This window comes from Ceratotherium simum, chromosome X (genome assembly GCF_057802395.1).
Source record: "Ceratotherium simum simum isolate JZ-2026a chromosome X, ASM5780239v1, whole genome shotgun sequence".
NCBI lineage: Eukaryota > Metazoa > Chordata > Mammalia > Perissodactyla > Rhinocerotidae > Ceratotherium > Ceratotherium simum.
In genome coordinates this window covers 113425512-113444316 of record NC_141940.1, presented here as the reverse complement: position 1 = coordinate 113444316, position 18805 = coordinate 113425512, and the positions used below count along the sequence as shown (strand labels likewise).

The 18805-nt window shown below is 48.7% G+C and overlaps 1 protein-coding gene across 2 annotated transcripts in view; it reads right to left on the bottom strand.

The window, feature by feature from the left end:
• Positions 1-16858, bottom strand: part of SH3KBP1 (SH3 domain containing kinase binding protein 1) — a 326276-nt gene extending 309418 nt beyond the window's left edge. The window contains exon 1 of one of the 2 annotated variants that reach the window (XM_087427608.1): positions 16725-16858. Coding sequence is in view for 1 of the 2 variants with exons in the window: in XM_087427607.1 (XP_087283733.1) it covers positions 16725-16728 (4 nt within the window). In the remaining variant the exon portion in view is untranslated. The remainder of the gene's footprint in view (positions 1-16724) is intronic. The other variant, XM_087427607.1, reaches the window with a different exon arrangement.
• Positions 16859-18805: the final 1947 nt, after the last annotated feature.

Below are 18805 nucleotides of genomic sequence, written 5' to 3'. Positions count from 1 at the left end.
AGGAATCGGAAACTAACACCCTCCCGCCCCCAGTTTGTGTTGGGCACATGGCTGCCCAGCTGCAGAGTACGTTCGCCCAGACTCACTCGCAACTAGGGTTGAGACTGTAGCCAAGTTCTTGCCAATGGGGTGTGGGTGGGAGTGACGTGAGCTGTTTCCAGGTCACATCCTTTAAAGAGGGGAGCTGCTCACCCTCCACTTCCCTCTCCCCCTGGGCTGGAAGGTGGACACGGTGCTGGTAAGCCAGCTCCCAGCACACCAACAAAGGCAATGCCCTGGAACCGGTGGAGGGGCGACAGCAGAGCAGGAATCTGGCCCGACCACCTTGTAGAGCAAAGCCATTCGCCCACCCTCGACAGTCCAGTGGTCAGCAGGTGGTGACCTGAGAGGACACAGATGGCTATGCTATCTTGGGGTCTCTGGGACAGCAGTTTAGCCTACACCTTAACACATCTGCGATACCAAATGTTGGTGTGAATGGGAGCAGCAGAAATGTTTACATTCTGGGAGCACACATTTTGAAAACCAACTGGGCATTCTCTTCTAAAGCTCACACACTCTCTCCTTCAATGACTACGTTCTCTTCTTCACTCATTAGCGTGTGCATGCACTCATTTGTTGGGAACATATGCTGGATTGCTGTAAATCCAGCACCTTGAAGCCCAGCAAAATTCGTCCTCGCTACACGCCTTTAAAAAACATTTCACATGTGCATGCAGAGACATTTATTAGAATGGGGATAGGAAGTCCATTCATAGTAGCAAAAAACTGGAAGCAATGCAGAAGCCCATCAACAGCAGAAAGGATCAATACACAGTGGCACATTCAAAGAGCAGGATACCAGACAGGAAAAATAAATGAACCACAAAATGAGAGACAACAAGCAAGTCCCAAGTCTCTGTGTAGTTTGGATGCCGGTTTTATAAAATTAAAACCAAGAAAAACCAGACAATATGTTTTTATGAGGTACAGATGGAAATGATAAAACTATTTCTTTTTTTTTATAATTTTATTTATTTATTTTTTCCCCCAAAGCCCCAGTAGATAGTTGTATGTCATATTTGCACATCCTTCTAGTTGCTGTACGTGGGACGTGGCCTCAGCATGGCCGGAGAAGCAGTACGTCAGTGCGCACCCGGGATCCGAACCCGGGCCGCCAGCAGCGGAGCGTGCGCACTTAACCGCTAAGCCACCGGGCCGGCCCTAAAACTATTTCTTAAAGAAGGAGAGAAAGATGATTTTTAAAATGACTCATGATGGTTGTCTCCTCTAGAGAAGGCAGGGAGAGGGGACGGAGCCGGAGCACATACTGAGGGATGGGCTCACAAGTGTATATTTCATAATGACACTCGATGCTGTCCGCATGACATATAATCTGTGTGCATCAAATATCATATCAGCTTCAGAATTGGTTCTAATGCACAGCACCACGGGAAAAGGCCCCAGAGAGCACTGTCTGAAGGAAGGATTCTCATGGTGGTTTGAAGAGAGAAAAAAGATGGGAGAACCAAGTGAACATGAAAGACTGACCCACAGCAAGTAGTGTGTGTGCCCTGTCACATCGCCAGCCTTCGTTTGTGAAAAACGCCATCATGTCTCCTATTAGTGTTGATTTGAGCTTCATTAGGTTAATTTATACCTAATTTGTGAATCTGTTTCAGGTTTATACTTACAAAAGGAGCTTATATCTAGTTAAGTGCCTATATCTTCAAGTAGTATTACTATTAAAAAGTTTAAGGCAATTAAAAAGGAAGCAAATTCTGACACATGCTACATACTGGATGCTACAACCTTGAAGACATTACGCTAAGTGAAATAAGCCAGTCACAAAAGGACAAATACTGTTTGATTCCACTTACATGAGATACCTAGAGTAATCAGATTCACAGAGACAGAAAGTAGAATGGTGGTTGCCAGGGGCTGGAGGCAGGGCGAATGGAGTACAGAGTTTCAGTTTAGGAAGATGAAAAAGTTCTGGAGGTGGATGGTGGTGATGGTTGTACAACAACGTGAAGGTACTTTATGCCACCAACTGTACACTTAAAAATGGTTAAAATGGTAAATTTTATGTTATATATATTTTACTGTAAAAAAAAAGGAAGAAAAGCTAATAAACATTTTTAAAAGTTTAAGGCAAAATAAGGATTCTTGGAAAACATTTTCCTTGGGAAGGGAATTTCACCATTACTCATTTGAGAAACTCTGTTCTGTCCGGTTTCTCTCCAGAGGTCCAGCGAGGAGGGAGTTTCAGAGATGGACTAAACATTGTTGTATCTCAGAAAGGTGTCTTCTAACTTCACATGTGTTCCTCAAATTGACGCCTTTCCTTCTTTTTGGATAAACAGAACGTGTTCAAACGAACACCCTTTGGTTTAACTGCTCATTTCATTGTGTGATTCACACCACAATTAGGGAAATGAAAGTTAACTAAAATGTGTCATTAAGTGGAACTTTAGATATCTTTGAGTTTCTCTGGTTATTAGATCTTACACTTAACAGGCACTCAATAAAGACTTGCAGAATTTAATTGAATTCCAATATATGGCAGTATTGAGTCAACTGTCTTGTTTGTCCTACCAATACAGGCCGGTTATGTTCACAATTTGAAAATGTAACAGAGGAGAAAATATATGGTACGCGTTAGCTACCAATGCTTTCTAACACGTACTATCATGAGTTTAGAACTTTCACAGAAACTTGCCCCTGAGAGAACATCATAAATATTCAGCTAATCTTTGACCAGGTACCTGAGCTGACATTTGGCATACACTTGGTGGCTAAGGAATGAATCCTTTACATAGTGCTGTCCATTGATGAAATTGATGTGTCAAGAAGGCAAAGCTTGGAGATGGTTCTTCCAGCCTGGATCCTGAGGTCCTAGCCACCATTATACCTGGTGCCCTTTGAAGCTAAAAGCACAATTTTTTTAGGGGAGTTTATGATGATGACACAAAGAAGTTAAGCGAGGAAACCACAGGAGGGTTATTACAGCCAGGACCTTTCCCTTGTCAGCACGGGACTTGGACCCATATCCCAGCCAAATATGAAGTCACACTGAGGGCCCGGGCCTTCAGGACACAGTTTTCCCCATGGTTCTGGGAAACAAAGTTCCTTTAAATGCCAGTCAGGGCATGAAGCGAAAGGAGTGGGGGAAGCGGAAAGTAAAGAGATGAGAAGGAAGCAAACCCCCAAGGGTTTCCCCTTTCACTGTGTATCCCCAACCTCACAAGTGTCCACTAAGCCAGGATTCACCATCTCACGGGGGCACACTGAAATAGGTACAGTGCTGTGGAAGATGAAAGCCCCACAGCCGTCTCCTGCAGAGGTCTCTCTCTCCCCACTCTCTCTCTCTGTCTCTCTCTCTGTGTCTCTGTCACTGTCTCTGTCTCTCTCTCTCATGCACGCACGCCCAAGGAGCAAAAATAATGTAGAGAGATGATAAGCCATATGAGCACTTAGTTTCTTGAACTAAAACTGCAAGCAAACACAGGGATGGCGAGTCCCCTGCTGATCCACATATAATAATCCCCAAGGACTGAACTCTTCTTCATTATCATTGTCACGGGTCATTCCAGTCATTTGGGAGGTAAGGAAACAAAGAATGGATATGAAATGTCACCCTGCCTACAACCTGATTTCCTTAAAGGATAAAGAGGAAAATTATGTCCATCTCATCCTTACTTACAATATCAAGATTATGGAAGCAACCTAATTGCTCAAACGGTAGGGAAATGGTTACATAAGTTAAGACTCATGAACTCAAACAGGCAGCTACTAAAAACACTAGCTTTGAAGATGACTATGAAGTTAAGTGAAAAAACCCAGGACATACAATTATATATATATTACAATATATGCCCATATATCCACAAGTAGATAGTAAAAAGCCTGAAAAGACATACACCACAAGAAAATGATCCTGGTTGTATTGGGGTATTGTATGGGTGCTCAGTTTAAATTCTCCTGCTTCCTATTTTCTAAACTCTAATAATATAGTCACTATACATTTACAGCAAAGAACATTTTTTTAAGGTTAGAGAATATTGGAGCTAGAATCAGACCCAGGCATCCTAGAGCCTGTCCCTCCCCTCAGTCAGGGATGGCACCCTCTACACCATCCTCCCAGAGGTCTTTTAAGATAACAGCCCTCACCATTAGGGAGTGGCCCTTGAAGAAGCCACTGGAGGCTGTGGGCTGGGGAAGGCCTCCCAGTGCCGGTCACCCCAGTCCCATGTCCATGCCCCCCCCCCCGCCCCGGTGGGACAGCAGGAGCCATTCCCAGATGTGCGCACAGGGGGCACACTCCCCAAAGGTTTCCTCTTCCCCGGGGGACCACACACCCTCATGTGGCCATCTTGACCTTAGACAGCATGGAACAAACGATCGTTTCATCTAGTTTCACCGACTACAGTACTTTTTACTGAGCAAAGGAGGTGGTGATGTCAGCTGAAAATCCTGAGACATGGGGTAGCACTTGTGGGAGAGGGCTTAAAGGAAGAAATGGGAGAAGAGAAAGAAAGAGGGGGATTTCAGGAGAGGAAGGAGAGAGGGAGTGGTGACTGAGAGAGAGGGAGAGAGAGTGAGCACAGAGTGGGGGTTTCAGGGGAGAGCTGGGGTAGGGAGAGAGATAGTGGGAGAGAGGGGGACTGGGGGAGAGATAAGAGGATGGGAGAGAAGAGAGAGAGGGTTTGAGGGGAGAGAGGGAGAGTTAGGGGACAGAGGGGGAGGTAGAGGGAGGGAAAAGGGAGGAAGAAGAGGAGGGAAGAAGAAAAGGGGCTTAGTAAGAATCGGGAGGAAGAGGCAGGGGTGTGGAGGAGAGGAAGTGTGGAGAAAGGGGGATGTGGAGGAGAAGGGGGATGTGGAGGAGAAGGGGATGTGGAAGAGAAGGGATGTGGGCAAGGAGAAGGGGTACAGACAGGGATGGGAGAGGAGGGTGGAGAATAGAGAGGGTGAGGGAGAGGGGGTGAGAAAGAGAGAGAAAGAAAGAAAGAGGGGCAGGGGAAAGGGGCAGATGAGAGGGGCTGCAGGGAAGGGAAGGGGAGAGAGCAGGAGGGATGGAGGGTCAGGAGAGGGTGGGTGCAGGGAGAGGTGTGGGGGAGAGAGGAGGGAGAGAGGGCGCATGAGGGAAGAGGAAGTTAGGGAAAGAATGAGTGAGGGGTAAAGAGAAGGTGTAGGAGGGTGGGGAAGGGAGAGGGTGGGGGAGCAGGGGTGAGAGAGAGGGTACAGGGACAAAGAGAGAGTGGGGGGAGAAGGTGGGAGGAGAGAGGGTAGGATGAGAGGTGGTGGGGGTGAAGGGCAAGAGGACAGGAGGCTGGGAGAGGGGGATGGGGGAGTGAGGGATGAGAAAGAGGATGAGGGAGAGAAGGCCGGAGGCTGGGGAGAGGCAGAGAGCCAGACTTTAGAGCAACAGTCCCCTGCCCCCTTTTCCCTACATCTCTCCGCCTCAGCGGTTAACTTGCCAGGCGGCTGTTTTTCACAATGTCTTCATCTCTTCCTCCATTTAAAAACCCACAGGTTCCCTAAAAGAGCCAGACAGTGTCACAGCCACACCCCGCCCCCACTGCATGCTATCACCAACCCATCCATGTGCCCCTGAAGTCACATCCACACTTTTTAAGTGCTGCCAACTCAAAAGGAGAAATCGAGTTCAGTTACACAATTCAGGGTCTCAAAGGGCAAAAATAACACCGTTACTCACTCCGAAGCACAACTGTGCACAACTGTGCCTGGCGCAGCCAGGAGCCCTTCCTGGGGATGGGTGGGTGCTTGTGAAAGGGACTCTGAGGATGAATGGAACACCCTCAAAGGCTCCAGCACCACTTCACACCAATTGTCCCTTTGTCAAGAGAAAGCCATGAAAAATGGGCACAGGCACTTCCAGGTATTCTGGCTTACAGCTTTCCAGCATCCTCAATTATAGGCCTGCCCCAAGAGTGGCCCCCCAGGCACCCTCATCTTACCTTCACTGTTCCTGGGGGCAGGGCTTCGTTCTGGTCATCACTGTGTTCCAGCACCTAGCATACACCTGGCACTGAGTAGGCCCTTCTTAAACATTTCCACAGGACTAGAACTAGGCACGTCCCTCCCCTCACAGACATGGGCACGGAGCAGCCACCTGTGTATCTCTAGGAAGCGACATCGACTCCAGTGGGCTCAGTCTCGCTAACGGGAATTTGGTCCTGGGCTCGAATCAGGTTACTCTTAACAAGTGGCTGGAACTGTGGCACATGCCCTGTGAATGAGCTGCACAGAGAGAAGAAAGGGGACAGGTTGGGCCGGCCCCGTGGCTTAGCAGTTAAGTGCGCGCACTCTGCTGCTGGCAGCCCAGGTTCGGATCCTGGGCGCGCACCGGTGCACCGCTTCTCCAGCCATGCTGAGGCTGGGTCCCACATACAGCAACTAGAAGGATGTGCAGCTATGACATACAACTATCTACTGGGGCTTTGTGGGGGAAAATAAATAAATAAAACTTTAAAAAAAAAAAGAAAGGGGACAGGTTTTTCAGATTAGCAGGCTCTGCTTGGTTTCCTCACTGGAAGCAAGTCCTTACTACACACACAACATGAAAGTGGGAAGACACTTCCTAACACATAAGAACTGAGGTCTAGAGCAGTTAAGATACAGGACAAAGTTTCTACCAGCTAAGAACCCAGATCAGCTGAGACTCAGGAGTACACAGCAGAATCTCCAGGAAAACTCTTCCAAAATATACCTGTCCCTCCACCACAATTGGATGGGGAGGACCCAGGCACAGAGTGCTGATGCACATCCCCAGGGAAAAAAACACCAGCTAGATAGTTCTCCCAGCATCAACTAATCATGAGGTAAAGTGGAGGGGAAAAAATGACAGAGATACCATCTACTGGTATATGCATGAAAGCTCCCTGGGAGAATTCATGAGAAATAAAACATCACAGCCCATAGGGAGGGTCACTGGATAGCTGGAGGACTGGGATGGGAAGATAACTTTTCACCGTAAGCACTTTGCACCTTTTGAATTTTGAATCATGTGGAGGTATAAACTATTCTACAAACTAACTTTGAAAAATAATTTAAGAGCCAGCACTGATGGCCTAGTGGTTCAAGTTCGGCACGCTCACTGCTTTGGCAGCCCGGGTTCAGCTCCAGGGCATGGAACCACACCACCCGTCTGTCAGTTGCCATGCTGTGGTGGTGGCTCACATAGAAGAACTACAAGGACCTACAACCAGAATATACAACTATGTACTGGGGCTTTGGGGAGGAAAAAAAAGAGAGAGAGAGGAAGATAGGCAAAAGATGTTAGCTCAGGGCAAATCTTTCCCAGCAAAAAAATAAAAATAAAATAAATAATTTAAACATTTCTCCAGCAAGCAGCTGTAGTCTCTATGCCCAACAAACAGATGAACATTGTGAACTGCTTCCCCTTTCAAATATTTTCCTCAGTTGGTGACACCCCTAACCTCATTCTCCCCTCCCAACCCCCCAAAGCTAATTACTTCTGTTCTTTTCTTTCCTGATAGTCAAAGGTAGCAATTAAGCTAACAAATCACCATCAAATAACAAACTTACTTTGCCCAACCTGCTCTAGGTCTCATGGATGAGCTCCTTGACAGAATATGTGTGGGCTGACACCTCTGTTTTCCATCTAATATTTTATTGAGAACAAAAGGACAGTGAGAAATCACTGGTTCAGTGGTGAAAACTGTCCCATTTTGTTCAAGTTGTGAAGAGGTTTTTTATTTTTTATTTTTTTAATGATCAAAATAGGAGAAAGGCAAAGCCCATTTATGAAGCCATTCATGTCAAATGAATTTCAGCCAGAAGCTAGCATGTAAAACACTCAAGCAGAAGGTAGCATCCAGACAGTCTGGTGAAGAAGATGGAGATCCATGAAGAAGGTGGCTAAAGCGAGGGGAGAGCAAAGCCAGGAAGGCCTTTTCCAGTTCTCACCCAAAACAAGATTTAAGCACCTCCTTCTAGCTCCAGGCACAAAAATGAGAACTAGCTGGAATAATTAGAGAGGACACTAAGCTAATTAAAGACTTTTCACATAGGGAGTGGGTGTGTGATGGATAAAACTGGTGCAGCCCCAGAGGACCAGACCTAGAACAGGGCCCCAAGTCTTCCAAGTCTAGAATAGTCCAGAAAAATCTGGCAAAAACACAAGGGCTGGTGTTTGCATACTGACTAGTAAAAAGGTGAAGTTTAAGGAGATAGTAATTCAAACTGTCTTGACATGTTGTACTTGGGTGCGTTAACTTAAATTTGTTATGCAAAATGAAATGAGCAATTAATGAACAGTTAAATATTTATAGTATTGAATCCAAGACACTGAGGAAGAAACAGCAGCATGAGTTGAATAGCACTTCATCTTGCCACTCTGTCACCTCCACTTGGGGACAGAGCAGCTTCCTGCGGTGGCCTCACCACTTCCCTGGTCACTGGCAGAAAAGCCTTTACTGGGCTTTTCTTGCCAACTGAATACAGTTCAGCAAGGATAAATATCACAGGAATTTTTGTTATTCGTGTTTTTTGTTCCTGAGCCTAACCATAAGCACAGTTTATCACTGAGGTAAGGTCCATGAGTTACATTTTGCTTTAAGTATCCCCTACTGAAAACTATAGAACTGTCTGTAAGATATTTATCCATAAAATCACAATCGAGTTGAAGACCAAGTGCTCCTAATCAACCAGGATGCCAGCGTACCTGTGCCCTCTGAAGGAGTTTCAGCAAAGAAACGTGCAACTCCATCCTCCCTTTATGAGTGAATTCGAGTCGTCACCGTGACGTTGCAGCATTTGCTCCCATGATCGAAATATTCTTAATGGACCTGAGTAACTGCCTAGGAAGTTACCCAAGCAACTAACTCACAATACTTCAGGATGTAGGAGGAAATTCAAAATTCCTCCACAGGATGAAAGGGATGTAACCAAAGGAGGTGCCTGGAAGGACAGGGCAAAAATGAGGTACCTCCCAAAGGAAACATCAGCCCAAAACATTAAAAAACAACAAAAGCATACTTGCTCTTTTCGTCTATTCATTTGGAATCTTCCACTGGGATCCTGGGGCTTCTACCAAGTGTTCTCCAAAATGGTTGGGCCATCCAGGAAGCCCCAGGGGACACAGATTCTGATCTTCAAGTTAGAAATTTACCAGGAAGGGGTGACGAAAGTTTTCAAAATAGATAGTGGTGCTGGTTGCACAACACTGTGGATGTCCTTAATGCCACTAAATTGTGCACTTAAAAATGGTTAAAATGGCTAATTTTATTATACATATTTTATCATAATTTTAAAAATTAATGATGTAATATACCAAAAACCATTGAATTGCACACTTTAGATGGGTGAATTGTATGATATGTGAATTATATCTCAATAAAACTGTTTTTAAAAAACTTACCTGGGAAAAAGGCTGTAGAAAGAGCCTCACCGGGGGACGCAGGAGTCTGACATTTACTGAGCATCTATATGAGGTGCTGGTTCTCTCACAGTGAAAGGGAGTTGGCTTCTGCAGCCAGGGGACCGTGTCACTTTGCCTGTCTGAGTCTTAGTTTCATCATCTGATGGTGTGTGCCATGTGCCAAGGACCCTTCGAGCTCTTCAGCTGCAGGGACCGATGTGTGAGTGGCAGAGGACCCACCACCTGTCCCCGGGCACATAAGCACATCCCACTAGGAAGGCAAAACCTCAAGGGAGCCCAACACGGGAGAAATAAGTTCAACAACTTCGTGACCCAGGTGTTGACAGGAGAGGCAAGAGCTGTGTTAAGACACTTTCTACTCAAAGAACAAAATGGGGAAAGAGCGTCAGAGTCCTGCTCTCAGGTGACTTCTTGGTTCATTTGTAAAACAAAGGCTGTGGCCACAGAGGAAAACCTTATGTTCCCCAGTGGTTGAAGAGGAAGAAAGGACAGTGGTCCAACCATCTGTGGAGCCCTCAGAGCAGGCTTCCTGACATTCCAGGCTGGAAAACTGCTGTGGGGGCTGTCCTGCACACTGTAGGATGTATAGCAGTGTCCCTGGCCTCTGCCCACCAGATGCCAGTAAACTGCCCTCCCCCAACCAGCTGTGACAACCAAGTGTCTCCAGACATTGCCAAATGTCCCCCTGGGGGGCAGAATCACTCCCCGTTGAGAACCACTGCCAGAGAGAATTTTCTATCTTGAACTGGCAGTTCTTTGTTGAAGCCACGTGACATGTGTGGCGTTACCCTTCTCATCCACTGCAGTGCTGGCCACCGTGAACTGTCAGCAAACAGACCCTTTCAGCATGCTCTGCCTGGGAGATTTTACAGAAGTGCACACACACTGCTGGCAGCCAATAGCCTCGGAGAATTTTAAGTAGTAACCATACTTGGGTGAAAGGGTTACTCATTCATTCATTCATTAACATATGGCACTTTCTATATGCCAGGCAATGAGCCAGGCCAGTGTAGTTGGGGACACCAGTCAGAGATGAACAGACTTAATACAAGATGAAGTGTTGTACAGCAACCTTTGGAGTAGGCCTCAAAAGATGAACGAGGGGTGTAGTAGGCTGAATAATAGCCCCCCAAAGATGTCCATGTCCTAATCCCCAGAACCTGTGAATATGTTACCTTCCATGGCAAAAGGGACTTGGCAGATGTGATTAAGTTAAGGATCTTGAGATGGGGAGGGTATCCTGGATTATCCAGATGGGCCCAATATAACACAACAGTCCTTAGAAAAGGAAGGCAGGAGGGTCAGAGTAAGAGAGAAGGAGATATGAGGACAGAAGCAGAGGCTAGAGTGATGCAGCCACAAGCCAAGGAATGCGGGGCCATCTCTAGAAGCTGCAAAAGGCAAGGAAATGGATTTTCCCCTAGAACCTCCAGAGAGAACACAGCCCTACCAACACCTTGATATCAACCCAATAAAACCCATTTTGGACCTCTGATCTCCAGAAGTGTAAGATTACAAATTTATGTTGTTTTAAGCCACTGGGTTTTTAGTAACTTATTACAGCAGCAAGAGGAAACTAATACAGGGAGACTACGAGGCAGAGAACAGAGTGAAATCCATTCCCCATCAAGCGAACTATGTGGGAAAGGCTCAGAGACCTGGGGGATCATGGATCAAAAAAAGGCACGGGGTGGCTGCCAAGCTTCACAAAGGCTTTGCTAAGGCATTGAGGATCTAAGGCAGCTGAAGAAGGGTAGAGACAAGGGGTTAATTCCAGAAACACTTGGGGCTTGACCGTACATTGGAAGGGGCTGAGAGAGGGGAGAGGGGAAGGAAGAAGAGGCAAGGTGAACAGCAGAATACCTACGGAAGTGACCGGAAAGGTGGTAATACCCTCAAGGAAATGGGGACTAAAAGAGTCAGGCAGGTATCATGGAGGAGAAATGCTGAGCTCAGTTTACAACATGCTCTGTTTGAGGTGTGTCTAATACACACCTGAGGGAAGTTAGCTAGAAGGTGAGGAATAATAATTAACTCAACCAATATTAATTTTAGGCTTACCATGTGCCAGGCACAGGGACACAATGACCAAACCAATGCAGTTCCTGCCCTCCTTAAATGTGGAAGAGAGAAGTTGAAGAGTCAGTATCAGTGATATGCTATGAGAGAGATTTGACTGGCCATTGCTGCCTGGGAAGATGGAAGGGACCATGAGCCAAGGAATGTGGGCAGACTCTGAAAGCTGGGAAAAGCAAGAAAAGGGATTCTCCCCTAGAGTCTCCAGAAGGAATGCAACCCTGCTGACATCTTGATCTTAGCCCAGTGAGACCCGTGTTGGACTTCTGATCTCTAGAACTTTAAGATAATAAACCTGTGGTGTTTTAGGCACCAACTGTGTGGTAATTTGCTACAGCAGCAATTAGAAACTAATACAGGTACCAGGTATAGAAAATCATGAACAGGGGCCGGCCCCGTGGCATAGCAGTTAAATGCGCACGCTCCGCTGCTGGCGCCCCGGGTTCGGATCCCGGGCACGCACTGACGCACAGCTTGTCAGGCCATGCTGTGGCGGTGTCCCACATAAAGTGGAGGAAGATAGGCACGGATGTTAGCTCAGGGCCAGTCTTCCTCAGCAAAAGAAAAAAAAAAAGGAGGATTGGCATGGATGTTAGCTCAGGGCTGATCTTCCTCAAAAAAACAAAAATCATGACCAAATATCGAAAATTCTAATCATGTTAACAATGTATTTTTAATGTCCCTTCTAAGGAGAATGGAGGGAAAAGATGGGTGAAGGGACAGACCTGTGTGATACTCTGGTAAAAGTCCAGGTGACAAACACTGCAATGGGCTGGCTAGTGTCATTAACGTCCCGGTGTTGGAGGTCTGGCTCGGACTGGATTCATGGAAGAGTCAACACTGTACTGTTCCAGTAACTCCATGAGAGGTTTGTTTCGAACTAAGAGCATCTTCTCCTTCTCTAAGGAGTCACTTCATGTGTCACTTCTAATAGCATCTTATTTTATGACCAGAGTGCCCGTGTACTCTTCAGTGACCCATACACTCTGGACCTCAGCTTTCCCATCTGCAAGGCAAGGAGGTTCTACACTTGACCTTGACCATGCATCAGAACCACCTGGATGGCTCGTTAATACACAGATTGCTGGGCTCCACCCCCAGAGTTCCTGATTCAGTAGGTCAGAGTTGGGGCCAGAGAATTTGTATCTCTAATGGGATCCCAGGGGAGGCTGATGCTGCGGGTCTCTCACATCATATCACACTCTGAGAACCACTGTACAGAATTAGAGACTCTCCTCTCACACTGAAAAGATTCTGGTATTCTCCTGCCCTGCATCTTTCCCATTAAGAGCTGCCCGGACTTCTCAGTTCTTAGCAGTCTGCTCTGTGTTACTCTGAATCTCTTCCCTTGGTATAGCATTTCAGTTGTCCATTCTGCCTAATGTTGAACAACAGTCCCCAGACTAGAGCTGGCCGTATTAAGGAAGTAGCGACAGAATATACCTAGAAAGCCAATCTCCTCCCCGACCCCACCTCCTATTCCCTGCCCCCACTCATCACTTAGCTAACTCGGAGACAGAGAAGCAGCTCCTGCCATCTGGGATCCGGCTGGGCACTCTCCTGCTGAACACAGACAATTCCCCAGAACACCAACATCAGACAAGGCCACTCTGTGACGAGGATGGGACAAGACAAAGACAAGACCACTCCATAATCATGTCTGAACTTGGAGAACACGTGAACCTTGTGCAAACCACAAACGTCACCAAACACCCCCCAGTCCTGGCTGAGATGAGTGACTGCTGCTTCTTTACCAACCACAGCCTCTGTCTAGTCTTCCCTGCTTCTCAAGGAGATTTACTGAGACACCCAATCACGGAGTTCCCCCTGCTTTCCGACAGCATCCAATCCAGAGCAACGCCCGGCTACCTTAAATGCTCCCCAAGGGGCACCGCCACAGGCCCCAGTCCTCCGTGTGGTCCTTTCTGACACCCACTTGCTGCGATGCCCACTGTTCCCCAGAGTGTGCGTTCTCCCTCGCTGCAAGAAGAAACAGGCTTGTTCCACTCCAGGGGTGTTCCTGGGGGCTGTGGCTGGAGGGTGGTGACGACTCAACTTTCAGATTTCAGCTTACACACAGTCTCCTCAAAGACATTGTCCTTACGCCTCTCCAGCCAAAGTCAGATTCCTCCTCTCTCATCTCCTTCCAGGAGACCTACCATGGCTTATAATTACATATTGTCATGAGTACTGCATTCAAGTCTACCTCTTCCACCAGACTGAGAAGCCCAAGTCGGCGGGGCCATGTGTGTTGTGCGCCTGTTCCTAGCACAATGCCTGGCTTTACAAAGCAGGAGGTGAATAAATATTGGATGGATGGATGAATGGATGGATGGACAGACAAATGGATGAATATTGACCATTGTATGCAATCTACTTTAAAACAATTAGAAATACAAGAGTTGATGAGAGAATGTCGGTAATGCAAGAACTGAAGGGGTCAGAGAAGAAATAACCAAGGTCTGTGAACTAGGACACAGGCAAGGTTTTGCCTGGGCTGTGGTGGAGAGAAGCGGGCCAAGTAAAGGTCATGAACCACACAGGAGGAGTCTTGTCTTCCATTTCTAACTTGAGACTGGGTGTGGAGGCCAACACGTTATATTCATTTTCGCTTTAGTTTAGCATAAAGCAGTCTAACACCAAAACAATACATTGCTAAAAACAGTTCAAACTTGGTTGTTACTCTGGAATTCTTTAAACAGAAATCATTTGATGGGCTTGTGAATCCTTCACTACTCACAGATTTGGGTCATAATAATATTTGTGCAATTGTAATGACAAGAGGGTTTCCTGGTATATGGCACTGTAGGCATCTCCCCGCAAGCTCAGAGGGCACATTCTGAGTGGGCTTTTGTAAGAGGCCATTTCACAACGAGCTGGCTTCACTTCAGAGTTAGGGATTTGATGCTTTTCAGCTACTTTGCAGACCAAAGACCATATAATACAGTTTTATTGTGTTATCCATCAACAGAAAAATCATGAGGCCAGGTATGAATGCAAGCATATGGAATTGATAAACTTGATGAATCTTCTGAAAACTAAAGAGCCTTGAGGGATTGGGGAAGGGTGGGGTGTACCTGTGTGTACACATACCCACTTCAGAAACAGCAGTGTTAGGTGGCTCCATGGGAAGACATACAGAATCAATCATTAAATACCTATACTTCACAAATACATGACTGAAGGTGCTTTAGAAAAAAGCAGGGGATCTTTAGCCACAAACTACTACAAGCATCTTAAATCTCACTATAAACATTTTAATGAATTAAATGACAGTATTCATTTTAATCTTATCACCTCTAAGTATCAAGACCTGAAATAAATGAAAATCCCTTTCTGCACCCCCCTCCCTTTTGTAATGGTTACAGTAAAAAAGATTAAGCTTGAAAGGACTATAAACTGCAGAAGCACTCTCTAATTTTCTTAGGAGGTTCTGGATAATGAAAACAGTTCAGACTTGAATGATAAACAGATCTGTTTCTTCTTTAATGGGACTCGGTCCTCTTCCCACTAAGATATAGAAAGCACGGTCCAGTCAGGCGAGAAGACATTTGGATCCAACTTCTTTTTGTGTGCAAGCCTCTGGTGACCCACTCAAAACGAAAAGTGATCAAAACAACATTTTTGGTTACCTCAGGAGAAACCAATCTGTTACTAAAGTGATGGGTGAACTAAAGCATCGTATTAGGTGCCAAAGAAAAACGAGAGTGCAAGCTGAGTGTTTTGTCTTCCACAGAGTAGGAGGTTCTCATACCCCCTAATTCATTCATTCATTCATTCAATAAATATTTATTTAGGGCCTGTTCCGTGCCAGGCACCAAAGAAAACAGTGCTGAGCAAAACAGTGTGACACAGCGCTGTCCCTATGGTCATGGAGCTTACAGTAGGGGAGATCGATGTTAAATTCAAATAAATCTGTAATACTGCTGTAGAAAAGAAAAGGCGCTATAAGAGAAGGAGTTTAGACTGGGGGTGGTGTGGGGATCAAAGAAGGGCACCTAGAAAAAAGTGACATTGAAGCTGAGAGGCCATCAGACCCCTACCACTTTAGAGGCAGAAAACCGTTTTGGCAAATGACCACAAATGGGATTTTAACTTTGCCTGTCGACAACTGACTGGGTTAAACCACCCCTTTTCCAGGGCATCTTTCTTCATGAGCACCCTATCTCATGAGCTCGCCTATCACTGTCTGACTCGACTACTCAGATCCTATTACCTGAGCACAAAAAGGTCTCACTATATTATGATTTATTATAATCTACAGCTTTCCTATGCGTGGCCTAGAAATACCCAAAAATAATCTGCCAGAGACATGAAAAACAGAGACGGCTGCCAGCAGGAATATTACCTGGGAGGGCCAAGCGTTTAATAGCCCAGGCAATCACAAATCCTTTGCCCAATAAAGTGCCAAGTCCTCTGGGCAAAGCGGTTCCAACACTCCGGGTGTATACTAGATGGGACCCAGGGGGCCTAACGGTTAGTTGCCTACTTGCAACTGATGTTTGATCAGTAAATCGAGGACTGGATCACCGTTTCCAGTCCCCCGACCCTGCAGACTTAGAGGATCTGAGAAGTGGCCTTTGAGCATCACGGAGCGGAGAGCTCGCCAGGCTGGAGGAAGGGAGGCGGCAGAGAGAGGGTCAGGGTCGGGAGGAAGAGGGGTGCCAAGCGAGGCGCATCAGGCGCTCAGGACCCGAGGACGACACGCCAGGCCGGGTACTGGGGCGTTTCCCGCCCCCCCACCACGTCAGCCCCTAGCAAAGGCAACCCGGCCCCCGGCCGCCCCGAGACCCCGAGATTCCGGCTTCCCCGCGGCGGGGCCAGGTGGGCACCGCGAGCCCGGCGCAGGGCCGGAACCCACCAGCCCCCGGTACCCGCTTCCTCAGCGCAGAGGAGGGCGCGCTGGGGCGAGAAAATAGCCAAGACAAAACTCTCCCCGCCCACCCGAAAATGCAACCACACCCCCTTGCATCCCTGAGCCCGAGCCGCCCCGGCCGGCCCCCGCGATCCTCCGCCCAGGCTCCCGCGGGGTTCCCGTCCACGCCGCGCGGGCTCGGCAGGGACGCGGGCGCGAGTGGGAGTGAATGGGGGTGCGCGAGGCAGGCAGAGTGCCCACCGCGCTGTCACCCGCCGGGGCCCTGCCCCCGGGGCGCGCTCCTCAGCTCCGCGGTCCCGGGACAGGCGCGCCGCCCCAGGCGGAGGTGGGCACCCGGGCGCCGGGGCGCGGGCGGCCCCCACTCACCCATTGGCGTCGAGCCGGGCCGGGCCGCCGAGGCAGCGTGAAAGTTGGCGGAGGCGGGCGCGGGGGTTGGGGCGCCGGGATCGGGGCGCGGGGGTCGGGGCGCCGGGGTCGGGGTGGGGGAGGGGGGCCGCGGCGGCTTCCTCCTCAGTAGTGGCGGCCGCGGCGGCTCAGCGCCGCCCGCTGCTGCCTTTGCTGCTGCTGCTGCCGCTGCTGCCCCGGGGCGACTCCTGCTGCTGCTGCTGCATCGCGGCCCGCTGCGCCCGGCTGCGCCGGGTTTCCTGCTCCCCGCGAGTGGAAATTGCGAAAAAAAAAAAAAAAGCGCCGCCCAGCCCAGCTCCAGGCAGCCGCGGCCGCGCCGCCCGCTCTCCCCTCCTCCTCGCCGCCGCCGCGATGCTCCTGCGGCTCCGCCTGCCGGGGACGCGCGGCCGCCGGGGCGGGGGGCGGGGCCTGCGAGGGGCGGGGCTGGCGCCCGGGTCGTGCCTGCGGCTGCCGGACTCCGGTGCCCCGCTCACCGCCTGCTGGGGAGGGACCCACCTCCGCGAGGCCGCTCTCCACCCGCGGCGGCTCAGCTAACGCCCCGGGAAATGCCGCGAGACTCCTCGAGACCGGAGGAGGGGGGTGGGCCTGTGGGGGAGGGGGGTGTCCGAGTGGAGGGACACGTGCGAAAGAAGGTGGAAGTAGCCGACCCCCAGGGTGCGACGAGGGTGGGAGGACGGGCCGGGGGAGGTGAGACCATGGGCAGGTGAGGGGCCGAACACCTGCTGAAGGTGATGGCAGGTGACCCCGGGGAGTCGAGGCAACCCAGAATAAAGCTTTACAGAGGGGGCTGTTGGGAAGGAAGAAGGGGTCCCTATGGAGGGAGAGAAATGCTCTCTGTCCCCTCAGGGCAGCGTGAGACCGGCAGGCCAGGTGCGAGTTCTGCAGATAGGAGGTGGTGGAATGGAGATGGGGAAAGACAGAAGGGCCCCGCGGGGCTGGTGGGGGACATCGCTCCACACCTACCCTCACAGGGACCTCTAACCTGCACCCGCGTGCCTGGGCCAGGTGAGGTTTTGTTGCTCAGCAATGTTCCCAGGCTCTGATGTTCCCAGGAATCCACTGAGGCAAAGCCTGGCTCCCTCCCCAACAGGCATCATTGTGCCATATTGACCCCTAGACCTGGGCAGCCGACCCTTGGGTGGGCACTAAAATGAAAACAGGGAATTCGTGGGAATTCACGGGTAACTCACAAGCTTCTTTTGGGGTCTATTCACCACCACACCTTTTGCCATAGATACTTTGCCAGCCACCACATTCATTTACCGTCCTGTTATTTCCTTTTCCCTTTCCACCATCTGGTGGTAGGAAGAGATAGTGAAATAAATGGGAGACGTTCAGGAAGAGAGAAAATAAGACAATAAAGAAATTAAATCATTGGCCCCTGAAAAATAGAGAAGGCTGGTGGTTAGTGGACCCACAGGTGACAAAAGCTGACCCCCTACCCAATATAGGGTGTCTTCATACCTCACCTATGATATTGGGGCAACTCTTCTAAATTGGTTACATCCTGGGATTTCTCCAGAAAGATGTTCTTATACCTGTTTCATTAGTTTTAAAAAAACTCTCAAAGTGAGGATTTACGAACAAGAGATCACTAGCATCATCTTTCTAAATCCGTATGTGTCAAAGCAATCTAAACAGAAGACTAATCAAGGGCCAGAAGACTCATCCACACAGCTGCTGAGCAAGTAGTACAGTCGTCCCTCGGTATCTGCGGGGGATTGGTTCCAGGATCCCCAGCGGATATGAAAATCCACGGATGCTCAAGTCCCTTAGTGGCCCTCTGTATCTGTGGATGTGGAACCCGCAGATACTGAGGGCCGACTATAGTGACATCAGTGGCAGGCTCCTACAGAGGGATTAAAGAACATGGAAATTAAGAATCTGAAGTGTTGAAGGCACAGATGAATACGAAATTAGACCTGCTCCAGGCACCATGGCGCCTCACTCATTACATGCCTTGGCATATCAGGGCGATGAGGCCTTGTGATAGGATCTTAGAGTTGGCAAACACTGAAACTCATAGAGCCTCCCTAAGGCCC